The sequence below is a fragment of the Rhinoraja longicauda genome, chromosome 33, assembly GCF_053455715.1.
Source record: "Rhinoraja longicauda isolate Sanriku21f chromosome 33, sRhiLon1.1, whole genome shotgun sequence".
Taxonomy (NCBI): Eukaryota; Metazoa; Chordata; class Chondrichthyes; order Rajiformes; family Arhynchobatidae; genus Rhinoraja; species Rhinoraja longicauda.
In genome coordinates this window covers 9,156,530-9,172,212 of record NC_135985.1, presented here as the reverse complement: position 1 = coordinate 9,172,212, position 15,683 = coordinate 9,156,530, and the positions used below count along the sequence as shown (strand labels likewise).

The following is a 15,683-nucleotide window of genomic DNA, read 5'->3' as shown; positions in this document are numbered from 1 at the left end:
AAATGTTAACTGCTACACTCTCCAGAAATGCTGCCTGACAGGTTGCCTGTTTCCAGCACTTGTTTCTCTTCAGATACAGAACTGCCTTTCTAGTCAAATAATAAGCCCCTGTACATTTATACCCTGCTCTCACTTCACAGAATGAATGCCGATATCCAAAGATTTAAACCAGACATGGCGTAGAAACCTTTGTATCCAGAAGAGAATAAATAAATCATGACCAGATGTCGATATTTTAAGTTTAAAAAAAAGATACTATTTAAGACATTAATCAAGATATTAATTGTACATAAAGTGCTCAAAAATGTTTTACAATCATCTGCATTTACTCTACACCATGGAAACAAGTGTGATTTTATGGCCATTTAACAAATGAACAACCATGCAGGAATGGATGCTGTGAAGGTAGAAAGCAACACTGAAGGTCTGGCAGCTGGAAGTACAGGAGGAAAGCTCTGATAGCAAATAGTGTTTTAAATAGCTTCGTGAATCAAGGAGGAAGTAACATAAAACTCATGAAATACTGCTACATTATCCAAGTCTTACCGCACACGCGCATTCTTCAAAAGAAATCATCCTTAATGCCCACAACATGCTCGTGGTTTTGTGCGTTCATGGATCTCATTCCATTACATTCTTAGAACAAAGAGCAAGAAATTACTGTCAGGCACTATCAGTGAGATCATGGGGAGGCGTTATAATTGTGGGGACGCAAGAATGGCGACAAATATTGCCATGGAGGGAGGGAGATGATCAGACGTGGGAGCTCCAGTTGCGAGATTCAGAAACGTCAGCAATGACAGAGAGGAATTCAATAGACAATGGAATGCGGCTACTGCTGTTATTACGGAAACAGCGAGACTGTTGCAAGCAAGAAATGAGGCAACCATCATTAGCTGGAGGAAGGGGGAGGGGGAGGGGGAGGGGGAGTCAGTGTTAATGAGGTACGGAAAGGTCTGACATCTCCTGCATTCGATTGTTGGCTGAACTGGGTGTCAAGAATAATATATCATCTTCTACTTCATGGCGGCAATCTGGGAAGCCAGGTTCTCCTGAAGGTAATAGAGCAGATACAGTTCATAATGTTCTCCAGACTCTGGGACCCGAATACTGTGTCGTTCTTGGGGATACACCTGAAAAGATAATTTCCAAATTATAAAATCGTATCAGCATCTATGGACGACAAACACACATAAAATTCCTGCCAACAACCTGGTCAGAAATTTGGATCTCGAAACTCACGCAATTTCCCCAAAGTTACTTACAGTATTTTTCTATTGACAATACATCATTAGCTCAGTGCTGGGATGTTTATTGCAGTGATTTGTATCATTAATGAGGATAAGAATTATTTCAATTTAGAGATACAGCGCAGAAACAGGTCCTTCCGCCCACCGGGTCCTCACTGACCAGCGAGCCCAACACACTAACACTATCCTACACACACTAGGAATAATGTACTATTAGCCTACTAGCCCTGTACGTCTTTGGTGAGTGGGAGGAAACTGGAGCCCCCGAAGAAAACCCACGCAGGTCAGGGGACAACGTACAGCACTGGTAGTCAGGATCTAACGCAGGCCTCTGGCGCTGTAAGGCAGCAACTTAACTGCTGCGCCAACGGGCCGCCCTAGTAACCGTTACATTAAATGTCAAGCACTTACAATTATAAAGAGGATTAAGCCATGTCCATCGAATGGGTGCATTGTTCTTAGTGTAAATGACAGACTTGATGATAGTCTATTCCGTTTGCCGTTTAATATTATTACCTGCAGGTCGTATGGTCTCCCTGACTGAACAAGGAAACTAAGGAGAACTGTGGTGTGAGAAAAGTGGACGTTCTCATCGAGGAAGCCGTGCAGGAGGAGGAGGCGGTTTGGTCTGTGGATGAGACGGGAAAGGAAAGCTGATTGCAGTGTTCTTATAAGTGACATCTCACCCTCTCAACCCCATTCTCCTGCCTTCTCCCCATAACCCAACACCCGTACTAATCAAGAATCTATCTATCTCTGCCTTAAAAATATCAAATGACTGCCTCCGCAGCCCGCTGCGGCAATGAATTCCACAGATTCACCACCCTCTGACAAAAGAAATTCCTTATCTCCTTCCTAAAGGGATATCCTGTTATTTTGAGGCTATGACCTCTAGCCCTAGATTCTCCCACTAGTGGAAATATCCTCTCCACATCCACTCTATCCAAGCCTTTCATTATATTCGTTGTTTCAATGAGGTTCCCTCCTCCCCCCTTCTCTGGAACAATTTGCATTAAGCACGGTGAACAAGTTGAGAAACGTTCTGGTATTCCAATTAATTGTTAATTTGACAACACAATTATTGGAAAGCCAAATTGAAGTTCTCATTGGAATGCTGTGCAGATACACAGATCAGGGAGTTTCTAATCACAGCTCACACTATCAGCAGTAGTAGTTAGATTTAACTGAGCACATTACTCATCTTATTCACATCATCCTTCCAGAACTAACTTATCAAACATTCTGATTGATAAACTGGTTTTCATTTTATTCAGTCCTAACAAATATCATATAAACGGTTAGGGGTTTAGGCCCTGAAAAGATAAGACTAAGACAGTGACCTCCCCAGTCACAATGTCAAGAAGTAACCACATACCCTCCCCTTATCCCTTCTTCCCCCACATAAACACCCCTCCCTTCCCCCCCCTTCCCCTATGCCCACCTGGACTTGCACCTATTTCTCCCCTCCCCTCCCACCGACATTCATCCCTTTAGCTTCACAATTCACAACTCTTCAATCCTTTTTATCTCACATATAGGTCTTTTCATCTGAGGCCTTTGTCCAACAATCCACTTTTTTTAAAAACCTTCACGCTTGTGTCAACCTATTACCTGCCAGGGTTTGTCCCCCTCCCCCTCCTCTCCGAGCTTTCTTCTCCCTCTCCTACAATCAGTCTAAAGGACCCTGACCTGAAATGTCACCTATCCATGTTCTCCAGAGATACTGCCAAGTCTGCTGAGTTACTCTCACACTGTGTTTTTTCCCCTCCGCTCTACCTTATTGCACAATTATCCCAGTGATGGTTAATTACTTTTCACAAACACCACATATCAAAATGAAATAAATTTAAACTACTGAAGGATCTTTAAAGCAGGTACCAGTGATTGCATCATTTCTCTCTCACATTAAGTGCATTTCATGTTGGGTATACATAGGCTTGGCACACAACTGGGAAACAACAAAAACACCAGGCATTTCCAAATGGTAAAACTCACTCCAGAGGGAAGTGGTCCACTTGCATTGCTGCTGATCCAATGTCATAGCCACTCTCATTTTTCTCTGGGAGTCCCATGTAGCGCTCAGTGTATCCCGTGTCATAGAAGATCCACAGCGTCACAGGGGCTCCAGCAATGGCTACCTGTGAGAGACCAAGTTGCAAAACATAAAGTCCACAGCTGGCAAGAGCACAGCTGTCCCAGATCATGCATCTTCCAACATGAAAAGAAACCAGCCTGCTCCTGAATCAGCCACATTCACTGCCACCTCAACTTTGAGATCACGGATGCTATCATCCTGATGCAGAGTCTCAACCCGGAATGTCGACACAACTCTTTCACCTCCACAGATACCACTTCACCCGAGTTCGGCAACCACAGTTTATTCGTAGCTCCAGGTTTCAGCATTCGCGCTCTCTCATTTCTTCCTCTCAGCTATCATCCTTAATCTTTGTCAGAAATACTGGGCATCGTTTCAACAAAACCAAATGACAACTTAAGTTCCAATTTAACCCCAACCAGAGATTCCAAAGGTACCCCCAGCCTCCCCATACCCCATAAAGTCATAGAGCCATGTAGCACGGAAACAGGCCATTTGTCCCAACTGGCCCATGCCGATCAAGATGTCCCATCTACACTAGTCCCACCTGCACCTGCCTGGACTCTCTCCTCTGGCAGTTTGTTCTGTTTGAACCTTTCTATTTTTTTGAAAATTTTAAAACTTCAACTTGTACAAGTGTTTTATTGAGGCTAAATTAACAGCATCTAAATTCTTTAGCATTTTCCATCACGGTGCTGTAGAATTTATACTCCGTGTCAGCAACTAAACTTTGAGGCAGGTTCAGTAAGAGATATATGCAAAGTAAATTTTCTTCTACTGACCCCATTAAACAATTTCAGGTATAACATGGATTAAATACACAGAATGCAGCCGTTGCATTCTGGCAACACCAAATTTATCCTTAATTTGATCAGAAGTACATGAACAGCGAGTTCAGCTTTAATACCCAATACCATGTACATAAAATTCAAATGGAAAGGAGGGCAATTTTTGTATTTTATTCACACTCTGAACTCAGGTGATCTACAGGTGACCTCTCCGATATCTGACTCTCCCGAGCCTTTGTCAAGATTCCCAAATAAACGAGAGCACTGTGCAGATGATAACAAGTTAGCACCTTAAATATGTCTGGTCTCCTCACGAGAGCCATGAGGGACAGGTAGCCTCCGTATGACCAGCCATGGATTGCTACCCGCTCAAGGTCAATAAATCTGTACTTAGTCGCCAGGTACTGTAGCCCTTCCACCTGGTCATCTACTTCCACCTGCCCCTGCAAGAGAAATATACCCATTAGAATGGTAAATCCAGGACGCATTCAATGTAAATAATCTCAGTGCACAAAAAACTCAATGTTTATTACTTTGTGGGATTAGTTTAGTTTAGAGATACAGTGAGGAAACAGGCCATTCAGCCCACTGAGTCCAAGCCAATCATCAATCACCCATACACTAGTTCTATGCTATCCCATCCTACACTAGGGACAATTTACAGAAGCCAATAAAACTTCAAACCTGCGTGTCTTTGGAATGTGGGAGGAAACCGGAGCACCCGCGGTCATAGGAAGAATGTGCAAACTCCGTACAGGCAGCAAGTGTAGTCAGGATTGAACCCAGGTCTCTGGTGTTGTGAGACAGCAGCGTTATGGCTGAGCCAATGTGGCGTCATATGGAAGTGACATCAATGACAGGCTGAAGGGTTCCGACCCTAAACTTCACCTTTCCTTTTACTCCAGAGATGCTACTTGACCTGTTGTGTTATTCCAGCACTTTGTGTCTATCTCCAACATTTATTGACACCACCTCAATGTTCCTGCACTGAAGGGGTGATTATCAGTAACCATACCTGGGACAGATTTCATTTCCTGATGGCCATTTGCGAACAAAACTATGATTGTGATTACTATCGCTGGAGATTACTGAGCTTTAAAACACTAGATATCTTTACTAAATTGAATTTAAACGCAAATTCTCATCTCCAGGTCTCTGGATACGAGGCATGCAACCAAATCACTGCACCACTGTGCCCACAAATGTATCATTCATCAAATCTGCTAGCAAGTCCCAGGGTCCCTCATTGTAAGAATTATGAACACAATGTCACTTGTATTTAATATTAATCTCTCTGTACGGAGTGCGCCCCTGCCTGTGCTGCTTTGAGGTGCAGAATGTTATGTGGAAGCCCCTGGAGTGGTTCCCTGTTGTTCGGAAGCATGCTGCTTGCCAGTGCGAGCTGCAGAAACACACCTGACAGCTCATTAACTTGTTCATGAATTATTCTTACTGTAATAAAGCCAAAATACGTTACGCTTTGTTGCACGAGATGTAAACGAGGTTTTAATAGTGTTTATTAACAGCATGTGGACACAGTTGGCAAAGCTCGCATTTATAGACCATCGTTTTCTCCAAGACTACTTTCTTCTGAAAGAAAACCAGACCATTCTCCAGCTTTCCCCAGCTCCGTTATATTTACTTTAATGTTGGGTCTTTTCACAGCCGAATCCCTAAAATGTCTCCCCACTCACTGAACCGCAGCTGTTCCTTTGCCACTGTAAACAGAGCCTTTGATCGCACCTTTCCATTTTCCATCTCTCACCCCCCCCCCCTCCCCTCTCGGACAGAGCTAGGATGGAGGACCCTGCTCCTCGTCTGCCACCCCACCAGCCTCTTATATTCAGATCCTTCACGGTTTCAGCCAGCCTCACAGAGATTGCGTGCCAGACATCTTCCACCATCATGTGGTGATCGCTGCCCCATGACTTGCTGGCCCACTCTTCTATCACCCTAGACCACTCTTGCAAACCTCTCTCATGTAAGTGCAGCAAGGACACCTGTACTTCCACCCCTCTCACCATTGAGGGTCACAGACAATCTTTAAGGTAAAACAGCGATTCACGTGTTTTTCTTCCATTCTAGAGCACTGCAGTCAGCATTCTACATTATAGTCCACACTGTGGAAACGACGCGCAGATTGTACGCATGCTTAGCTGAGCACCTACAGACAAATTCCGAGCTACCCATTGCATGACACTTTAATTCTCCATCCCATTCAAATTAATTGTCCATGGCCTTTTGTGTTGTGATATCCATCCATGTCTATTATATGCATGAGGAAGAGTACCTCATCTTCTGCCTGGACATGTTGCAACCTTCCAGACTCAATAACAATTCTGCAGCTTTACATGACCCCCTCCATCTCTGTCTGCGTTGTCCATTTCTGTAACGGTGCCTGGTGTGACAGCTGGTCCGTCCATGCTACACATCATATTTGCTCTCTCAGCAGAGCCTGAACAGTCAAATATTTTCCACAAGATGTGAAAGCATTGTGATTAATGGAAAACCTCATCTTGGGAGCTGATGCGGCCGTGATGGAGAAATTGAGAGTAGGGGATAGCATCTTTGCATCTTAGTAAAGAGGCAGGGTGGGAGGAGGAGCAGTCCAGACAAACTGTGAGCATTGGCAGGTTTATAGTAAACGTTGGCCAATAGTCTGTCCTCTGTGATGGAGGCAGAGAAAGGGGAGAGCGGTGTCGGAGATGGTCCAAGTGAATTTGAGGCCAAGGAGGAAGCCAGTGCTGAAGTTAATGAAATCAATGAGTTCTGCATGGGTGCAGGAAGCAGCCCCGATGCAGTGGAGAAAGAGTCAGGGGATGGTGCCAGTGTACTTGTGGAACAGGGACTATTCGACGTTAAACAAAAGAAACAGGCATAGCTGGGGCTTATGCGAGTGTCCATATCCATACCTTTAACTGGGTAAATGGAATGAGCTGCCAGAGGAAGTAGTTGAGGCAGGTACTATAATAACATTTAAAAGACATTTGGACAGGAATGTGGAAAGGTTGACAGAAATATGGGCCAAATGTGAGAAATCGTGGGCTTGGATGGGACACCTTTGTTGGCATGGGCCAAAGGCTTCTTTCTACACTCTATGACTCTATTATATGCACCATAGAAAGCATTTTAACGCAGCATGGTTTAGGAACAACTCCATCCAAGATCGCAAGAAATTGTAGAGAATCGTGGATGTCGCCCAGACCTTCAAGGAAACCAACCTCCCTGCCATTGACACCATCTACACTTCACACTGGAATGGCCATCAGCATAATCAAGGATCAGTCTCATCCCAGACACTTCTCCCCTCTCCCATCCGGCAAAAGGTACAGAAGTTTGAGAGCACATACCACCAGATCCAGGCACAGTTGTGATCACGCAACTGAACCATCCTCTCACCAGCTAGTGTGATCCTTACTTCCCAGCTATCTCATTGGAGACCACTGAACTATATTTAATTGAACTTTATAGTGCACTAAATACCCCTTTTGTGCATCTGCACACTGTTACAACATGATTGGATTCATTTAGTCTTTGGATTGACTGGATAGCATGCAACAAAAAAGCTTTTCATTGTACCTCGGTACAAATGACACCAAAAAACTAAACTAAATTATTACTTGACTAATTCACCCACTTATGGTCTCTTTAGAAGACCTGGATTTACAAAGCAAAAAGCACTCTACCTACCATCTTGTATTTCAAGGCACCTTCAAACTTCAGCCCTCTGTGGCAGGATCCCCTGGAATCGATGACAACCACAACATAGCCAAGCTCTGCCAGTGTGTTCAGACGCAAGTATTTAACTCCCTTAAAGCGGTTGTTTACCAACTGCACCTGTGGGATGAAAAAAAAAAGAGCTTTGTATATGTAATATTTTTAACAATTTAATCCAATTACTTTTTACCGAGAAATAAGCAATAACGCAAAAGCAGTTTTTAATAAAAGGTTTTGAGAAAGTAAATACAACGAAAATATTTCCAGGTGAGAACATCACAACGGCTCCAAGAAATCCAAACAGGAAACCAGAGGAAACTTCTTTACCCAGGTGGTGGTGACATTAAGGACAACAGAACAGGGAAATGAACACAGCAGGCACATTGAAAGAGAACTGGGCACATATATTGAGGACGGCGACTAAATGCCATTTGCTCACAATTCTCCATTTACTGCACTGGCATTCTCAGCATCTTTAGACTTTAGAGATACAGTGCAGAAACAAGCCCTTTGGCCCACCGAGACCGCACCCAGCAGCAATCATCCTGCACTCACACTATCCTACACACTAGGGACAAGTTTACTGAAGCCAATTAACCTAGAAACGTGTACATCTTTGGAGTGTGGGAGGAAACCAGTGCACCTGGAGAAAACCCACGCGATCACAGGGAGAACGTACAAACTCCGTAGAGTGTGCCCATAGCCAGGATCGAACCTGGGTCTCTGGCGCTGTAAAGCAGCAGCTCTACTGCTGCACCACTGTGCCGCCCATCAACTCCATTCTGAAGGAGATCCAATATCTGATCAAACGTTCCTGGAGGATGTCTTTTCCTTCCCCATGCAGGTCAATTGAAACATGGAACTAGGTTATCTATTGTGTTCGAATGGCACGCCATGATAGAAAGTCATGAAAGAAAAAAGATATGGAAACATCCTTTGATGGGGGGAGTACTAACTCTTAAAATAACCTTTAATGCAAACGTATTTCTCTTCAAAGAAGAAAACTGTGCTGTATGGAACAAAAGATAAAAAACTTGTGAAAAGAAACGAGAGAGAAGAATCACAAACATGGTATCCTATATCTCAGTATTTCCTGTATCCGGGGAAATAAACACAGCAAACTATTGGAAAAAACATGCACTACAGCAGGAAAGGGGCATTTCCGAATCACTCAGATGGGAATGAACAAACCCGCCAACTTCTACAAATATTTCTTGATTAGGACAAATGTCAGGGGTTATGGGGAGAAGGCAGGAGAACGGGGTTGAGAGGGAAAGATAGACCTGCTATGATTGAATGGCGGAGAGGACTTGATGTACGAATGGCATAATCCTGCTCCTATAATTTATGAACTTATCTCGCTGGGTTCACCAGCATCAACCATCCAGTAGGTGGAGAGCTGGCCCAAGCAGCCCAATAGATTCATGGTGCAGAACAATTGTTCGACATTGCCCGAGTGAACACAGGATTAGCTGAAAGCTTTCTGCCTCAGGGTGGCAAACCATCTCTATTTTATGTCGTTCTAAAGAAAGTGAAAAATGAAAATACTGATCAAGTTTAATGAAAGCTGGCTGGAGGTATTCCTACCTGTGGGCCGCCATAGGTGTAAAGGAGAGTGGGGTATTTTGTTCTCGGTTGTAGATTGTGTGGTTTGAACATCATCCCGTGCAATATATAGCCAGACTTGCTGTGAAAACTGAACATCTCTGGAGGAACGTACCCTTGCAGACATCCTGTAACACACCAACACCATTTCATCCAACAGAGATTGTACAAGCTCTCATCCCAACAGCCAGCCCAGCCTGCTGATGTTGCACATCTGAAACCGAGCAAATCCACGCGTGTCTCAGAGTATTACAAAAGAGCCAGTCAGTCTTCCAAGTGCAAATCCACTTCAACTGACTCCCAAATTCTTTCCTTGTATCACCACTATTCGCTTTTTCCACTTGCTCAGGCAATTCCCTTTGAAGAATGAGTAGTTTAGTTTAGAGATACAGAGTGGAAACAGGCCCTTCGGCCCACCGAATCCATGCTGGCCAGCAATTCCCACACATTAACACTATCCTGCAGACATTAGGGACAATTTACAATTTTACCAATCCAATTAACCTACAAACCTGTGCGTCTTTGGAGTGTGGAAGGAAAATGGAGGTCCCGGGGAAACCCCGCAAGGGCCACGGGGAGAACATACAAACTCCGTCCAGACAAGCGCCCGCAGTCAGGATCGAACCCGGGTCTCTGGCGCTGTAAGGCACCAACTCTACCGTTGCGCCATAGTGCCACCAAAAGCTGTTGACTATATGTAGTTCATCGTCAGTTCAATTTCCTGATTTAATGTTTCCCCTTACATCACATCTTGGTTTTTTAATTTACTGTTCAGCTCTCCCCACCCTTCAGTCTCTGGAAACAGCTTTTCTTTGAACCATCTACAATTTAAAAACAACATTACTTCCTGCAGTCTATACACACAACTCTGGAATTGTTCTATATACCTTCTGTACTTCCTCCAAGGGCCCCATCCTTGTTCGATCTATTTGCTGCCCCAGTTCCAGCAGTTAGAAAACTAGTTTTATGTAGATTAACACAACTCCTGTTTTTTCAACAATTTATGATCTATTGCCTTCTACACTGACAATTTTACAAAGTGCTAATGCTAGAATTTGGTACTGCCTCCACTCAGATTCTGCTCTTTGAACCGCTCATGGTTAAAAAAGCTAAAATCTTTATTCTAAGAAAAATATCACCTCCTTCAGTCAATGTACACAACTGCAATCACTCATGACTGGAACAGTTCTATTAAACTCCCCAAAGGGAAATTGGACCCACGGAATGTTTCCAGCAATTTCTGTTTTATGCCTTATGTGCTGTCGATTCTTGCAGCCGCTCGAAATGATCTTTATGCAAACATCCCAAATCTCCTATTCTTAATCTTTTAACATTATGAATAGATGTACTCATGTTTTTTATATCGGTAACTAATTTTGTCTGTATCCCTGCAAGCCTCTAAGTGTTATCCTGTGTTGTCTCATGGAGACAAGGCAGCACTAACAAAAGGAAGATTTCCTGCACAAGGTTTTATTAATAGCAGCAAATATACCTGATGACTCCAACATTGTGACCCAGAATTCTTTCCGTTTGTGAAGGGGGGCTTCATCTGATCCCATTAATCGGAAGATGTGTACACAGTGCGGACGGTCCTGATTGCTGAACTTCGTTACAAACATATCAAAGTTCTATAAATGAAGACCAGAGAATTATAACTCCATCCACTGTAAAGTATAAAGTTACATTAAACCAATGCAGCAGTTCAACTGTATGTCACCCACACCAATGATCTATACTTTCAAAGATATGTACTAATTACGGTTACTGTCTTTGTACAATTTATTTAACAACATGTCATGCAAATAAAGGGAAGGGAAAGAGTAATTAATGATTAGTTGTATCTATGTTAGTAACATATTTTAATTTGACTGCAGGGGCGTGGAAGCTTTACCTGGCTGACGAAACATTTATGAGAGTAGCCTAACTGTGTCAGTCGCACAACTTCTGTGGGAATTTCATAGCTCACTACGTAGAGATGGTGTTCCAATGGAGTGTCCTTGGTACCTTGAAAATAAACCAGGCGGGTAGCTTCATTCACCCATATCTGTCAAAGATGCACAAGTTGAGAAGACATCAATCCAGATTGTGTTATTAAATATTAACGCAGAAATAAGATGCAATGTAAAGCGAGTCCCTTTTATTAGCAGCATCAGACTGAGGGTTAAGTGATGAGGTTACTGGACATGTGCCAATGAACCCGCTCACATTGTACTATCACAGGCTTATGCCACACCATTCCCCTTCTCGCATATTCTTCAGTTGTGAGTTTCGGCAGTAAGTGCAAATGGGCCATTCAGGGACGGTGCCCTTCAGGAGCATGACCACATTCTTACACATTTTTCACATGCAAACAATCAAAAGCAAAGGCGTGACCATTTCCTCACCTCAGGCTGAAGTCAATAAATGCATTACATTCACTGGATGACTGCTAAAATCTAAAGGCAACATTGCCTGGCATTATTTTCTCTTTATCTAACTGTTGTACTTCAACATCTCTGTTCATTGTGGAGGCCAGTTCATTGGATGGGTTTAAGGCAGAGATTGACAGATAGTAAGGACATCAAGGATTATGGGGAGAAGGCGGGAGAATGGGGTTGAGAGGAACGATAGAACATCCATGATTGAATAGCGGAGTAGACGATGGGCCGAATAGCCAACATCTGCCCCCTATGACTTATGAACTTGGTTTAGAACACCGTTACATTTTCTCCAGAGATGTTGCCTGGCCTGCTGAGATACTCCAGCACTTTGTTTCTTTTTTGTAAACCAGCATCTGAAGAAGGGTCTCGAAGCGAAACGTCAACTATTCCTTTTTTCCAGAGCATGTCTGACCCGCTGAGTTATACCAGCCTTTTGTGTCTATCTGCAGTTCCTTGTATATATCCTTGCCAAAGTCATTTAGATTAGTGAAGATATTAGTCACTATAAAAGCTTGAAATGATGTCAGAATTGCTCAGGTTACACAGAAGTTCCTTCAACTACAACTAGACTACAACTGGTCATTTTTCCAGTGGATACGTACCGTTGACCCATGTCTCCCAAGCACTTCCCAGTCTCCACTGGTCAAAGGTAACTCTTCTTTGATTGGGCATTTAAAGTCATCTGAGGAAACAATATGTAGATCAATTAGCTTTCATGTTATATTAGTGCACATCAGAAAGTTTAGGGACAAACTTAAGCTTTCTTTAAATTTGGTTCTATTATTATTTGTACAAATAGCTTGCAGAGAAAGCATGGAATGCGCAAGAGACAGGTTTGTGACATTAGGCAAACTGCATCAGTTCCATGGAGCACACAATCCAACTTAGGCACTTTGTTTATAGTGCACTCATCATCTTTGGTCAAAGTCCTGGAACTCTCAACTCAGTAGCAATGTGGAAGCACCATCACCACAAGGAGTGCAGCTTTAGATGAACACCAAAGGGGTAAAATTTAGGGTCTTCTCAGCCTCGCGCACATCCCAAAACCTTAAAGGAATTCTGGGCTGCGATCAGAGTGTAGAGAAAAAAGATGTGAATTGAAGGTGTACCCCAACTGACAAGATGCATTTAATTTTTTCTAATCATAAGAAACATAATGTATATTCACCTTATGACTACATTGGAATACTGACAGCGGATACAGTAGATGAGGTTAGAGGAGGTGCAAGTGAACTTCTGCCTCACCTGAAAAAAACTGTCGGGGTCCTTGGATGGAGTCGAGGGGGGTAAAGAGACAGGTGTTGCATCTCCTGTGGTTGCAGGGGAAAGTACCTGGGGAGGGGGTGGTTTGGGTGGGAATGGACAAGTTGACCAGGTAGTTGCGGAGGGAATGGTCTCTGCGGAAAGCAAAAAGGGTTGGAGATTGGAAGATGTTGCCAGTAGTGGGATCCCGTTGGAGGTGGCGAAAGTGTTGGAGGATTATATGCTGTTGAGCAGTCCGAAGGGGCCATTTCCGTGTTAAATGGCTGCCTCAGGATTGTGCAAACAAACCTTTTTTTAAATTTACTCAAGCCAGTCATTCATCAATTGTAGATGCCTTGAATTTGAAAGAAGTGAAATTATCAGTTTACTTGAAAAATTCATAGAATTTCATTAAAATACTAAATATGATGTAAAGTCATCCAGGGAAGAGTGTTGAAAGAAAGCAATGTGGAAACCAGCAACACGTGAGGAAGGTTTATAATAAAACTGGAGGCAGCACTGGGGGTGTCTGATCTCACGCTGCTGCAGAGGTGCATCGAGGACTCAATATTTAACGTTGTTGATGATATAACAAAGCAATGGCAACAGAGGGAGGGTGGGGTTACCATGATGGCTTGAGGGAAGAGCCAGCTAGGAGACAGAATGTAATCTGTCAGCATTTATACAGCATCTTTAACATGGACGATCCTGAACAGCTCAGTAATTCACCCAGGATCAAACATTCATAGTTGCTTCAGAAGCACAGGCTTCCATCCAATAAATACAGCAGTACAAGAAAGCGTAAGATCAAACACAAGGAAGACCATCTGATCCAAGTATAAAGAGTTATAGAAACACCTCTTTTGTATACTTCAGATCTCTTTAATTTAATCCCTAAATTTAAACACACTTGAATTCCTAAATAAAACACAATATCCAGAAAAGAGCTGTTGTTACAAACAATGTACTCTGAATAATGGAATATCTTAACAGCCATGGTATAGCTGGCCGACAAAAGGACAATGAAGGTTCTAATCGCTGTTGCACATGTTCCATGTTTCCTATAATTGCAGCACAAGCCAACTTTAAGAAAGGCTTCTGGTTTCTGCAGCGTGTTTACCTGGAGAGGGGTAGCCCCCACAGGACCGCTTATACTTGGACTCCTCCAAGACTGTTGTAATCTTGCAAAGATGTCGAAAACCAGTTTTACATTCAGAGGCAAAAATGAACTGGATCTCATCTTCCTTGGTTTGAGGAAGTATGTGCAGTATATCGTGGACCTGCAGAGAAGAGGAGAAGGCTTCACTTTGAACGCCGTGACCATTTGCTGCACAACCAAGACCATATCCCAAAAGGGTGAAAAGATGCACATTAATCTCTCCACCACAATACTGATTATGAGAGCAGCTGGTTTATTAACTGAAGAGGCTGGTACCTACGTTTATCCAAATGTCAGTTGTTTCCTCGTATATGATCAATGGTGTAACACTGTCAGGCACAGATTCCATGAGCTTCTGCCGCTCCACTGCATCACCCACCACTGGGATAAACAAAGTAGGGGGGATCAGAACGATCTGGAGCCTTGTTTGGGGCCGATCCAACAGGATGGCCCATGCACTATGAGAAAACCAGTATTTTATACATTCAGATAGGTTGGCAATATTTAGTTTGCTTTTTTAAAAATAAACAGGACTTATACAATTGAAAGAAAATCAGTAATATTTTGTTTCTGAATAGAAGAGACCATGGGTGAATCTTTCCAACCACATAATACTTGCATAAAATTAACACAAATAATTTAATGACAGAAAAATTCTGAATCACAAATATATGTCAGAGCGCAGTCATGTAGACCAATCTCGGGAATTATTTGCATAATATTCGGTAACTGAACACTTAGAGCAGTGAATGAATATTTAATAATCAATGTCCAGGGTATTTGTGAGTCCATGCCTGACAACTCATGAACACTCACTGTCTTTGGATATGCATCTTCTACAGGCTCAAATACAGAATAAATGTTTTCTGAAGATAGTTTTGTTTAGTTTAGAGATGTAGCATGGAATAAGGCCATTCGGCCCACGCTAACCGTTAATCACACCGGTTCTGTTATCCCACTTTCACATCCACTCCCTACAGACGAGGGCAAATTTACAGAGGCAAATTAACCTACAACCCGTGACATCATTGAGATGTGGGAAGAAACCTGGAGGAAACCGATGCAGTCACAAGGAGAACGTGCAAACTCCACACAGACAGCACCCAAAGTCAGGATCGAAAGTCAGGAGGTGTATACAAGTAGGCTTGTATACACTGGAATTTAGAAGGATGAGAGGAGATCTTATCGAAACGTATAAGATTATTAAGGGGTTGGACACGTTAGAGGCAGGAAACATGTTCCCAATGTTGGGGGAGCCCAGAACAAGGGGCCACAGTTTAAGAATAAGGGGTAGGCCATTTAGAACTGAGATGAGGAAAAACCTTTTCAGTCAGAGTTGTGAATCTGTGGAATTCTCTGCCTCAGAAGGCAGTGGAGGCCAATTTTTATTATTTTTTTATTATTTCA

At 43.0% G+C, this 15,683-nt stretch overlaps 1 protein-coding gene across 3 annotated transcripts in view; it reads right to left on the bottom strand.

Moving 5' to 3' along the window:
- Positions 1 to 227: 227 nt before the first annotated feature.
- LOC144609147 (dipeptidyl peptidase 8-like) overlaps positions 228 to 15,683 on the bottom strand; it is a 31,691-nt gene continuing 16,235 nt past the window's right edge. For 2 of the 3 annotated variants that reach the window (XM_078427568.1, XM_078427569.1), the window contains exons 10-20: positions 14,557 to 14,734; positions 14,238 to 14,397; positions 12,478 to 12,557; positions 11,347 to 11,499; positions 10,948 to 11,083; positions 9,438 to 9,583; positions 7,824 to 7,970; positions 4,424 to 4,576; positions 3,246 to 3,388; positions 1,767 to 1,878; positions 228 to 1,133 (exon numbers count right to left, since the gene is read on the bottom strand). In XM_078427568.1, coding sequence (XP_078283694.1) covers positions 1,017 to 1,133; positions 1,767 to 1,878; positions 3,246 to 3,388; positions 4,424 to 4,576; positions 7,824 to 7,970; positions 9,438 to 9,583; positions 10,948 to 11,083; positions 11,347 to 11,499; positions 12,478 to 12,557; positions 14,238 to 14,397; positions 14,557 to 14,734 — 1,525 coding nt within the window. In that variant the 3' untranslated portion in view covers positions 228 to 1,016. Of the gene's footprint in view, positions 1,134 to 1,766; positions 1,879 to 3,245; positions 3,389 to 4,423; positions 4,577 to 7,823; positions 7,971 to 9,437; positions 9,584 to 10,947; positions 11,084 to 11,346; positions 11,500 to 12,477; positions 12,558 to 14,237; positions 14,398 to 14,556; positions 14,735 to 15,683 lie in introns of those variants that run through there. The other variant, XR_013549287.1, reaches the window with a different exon arrangement.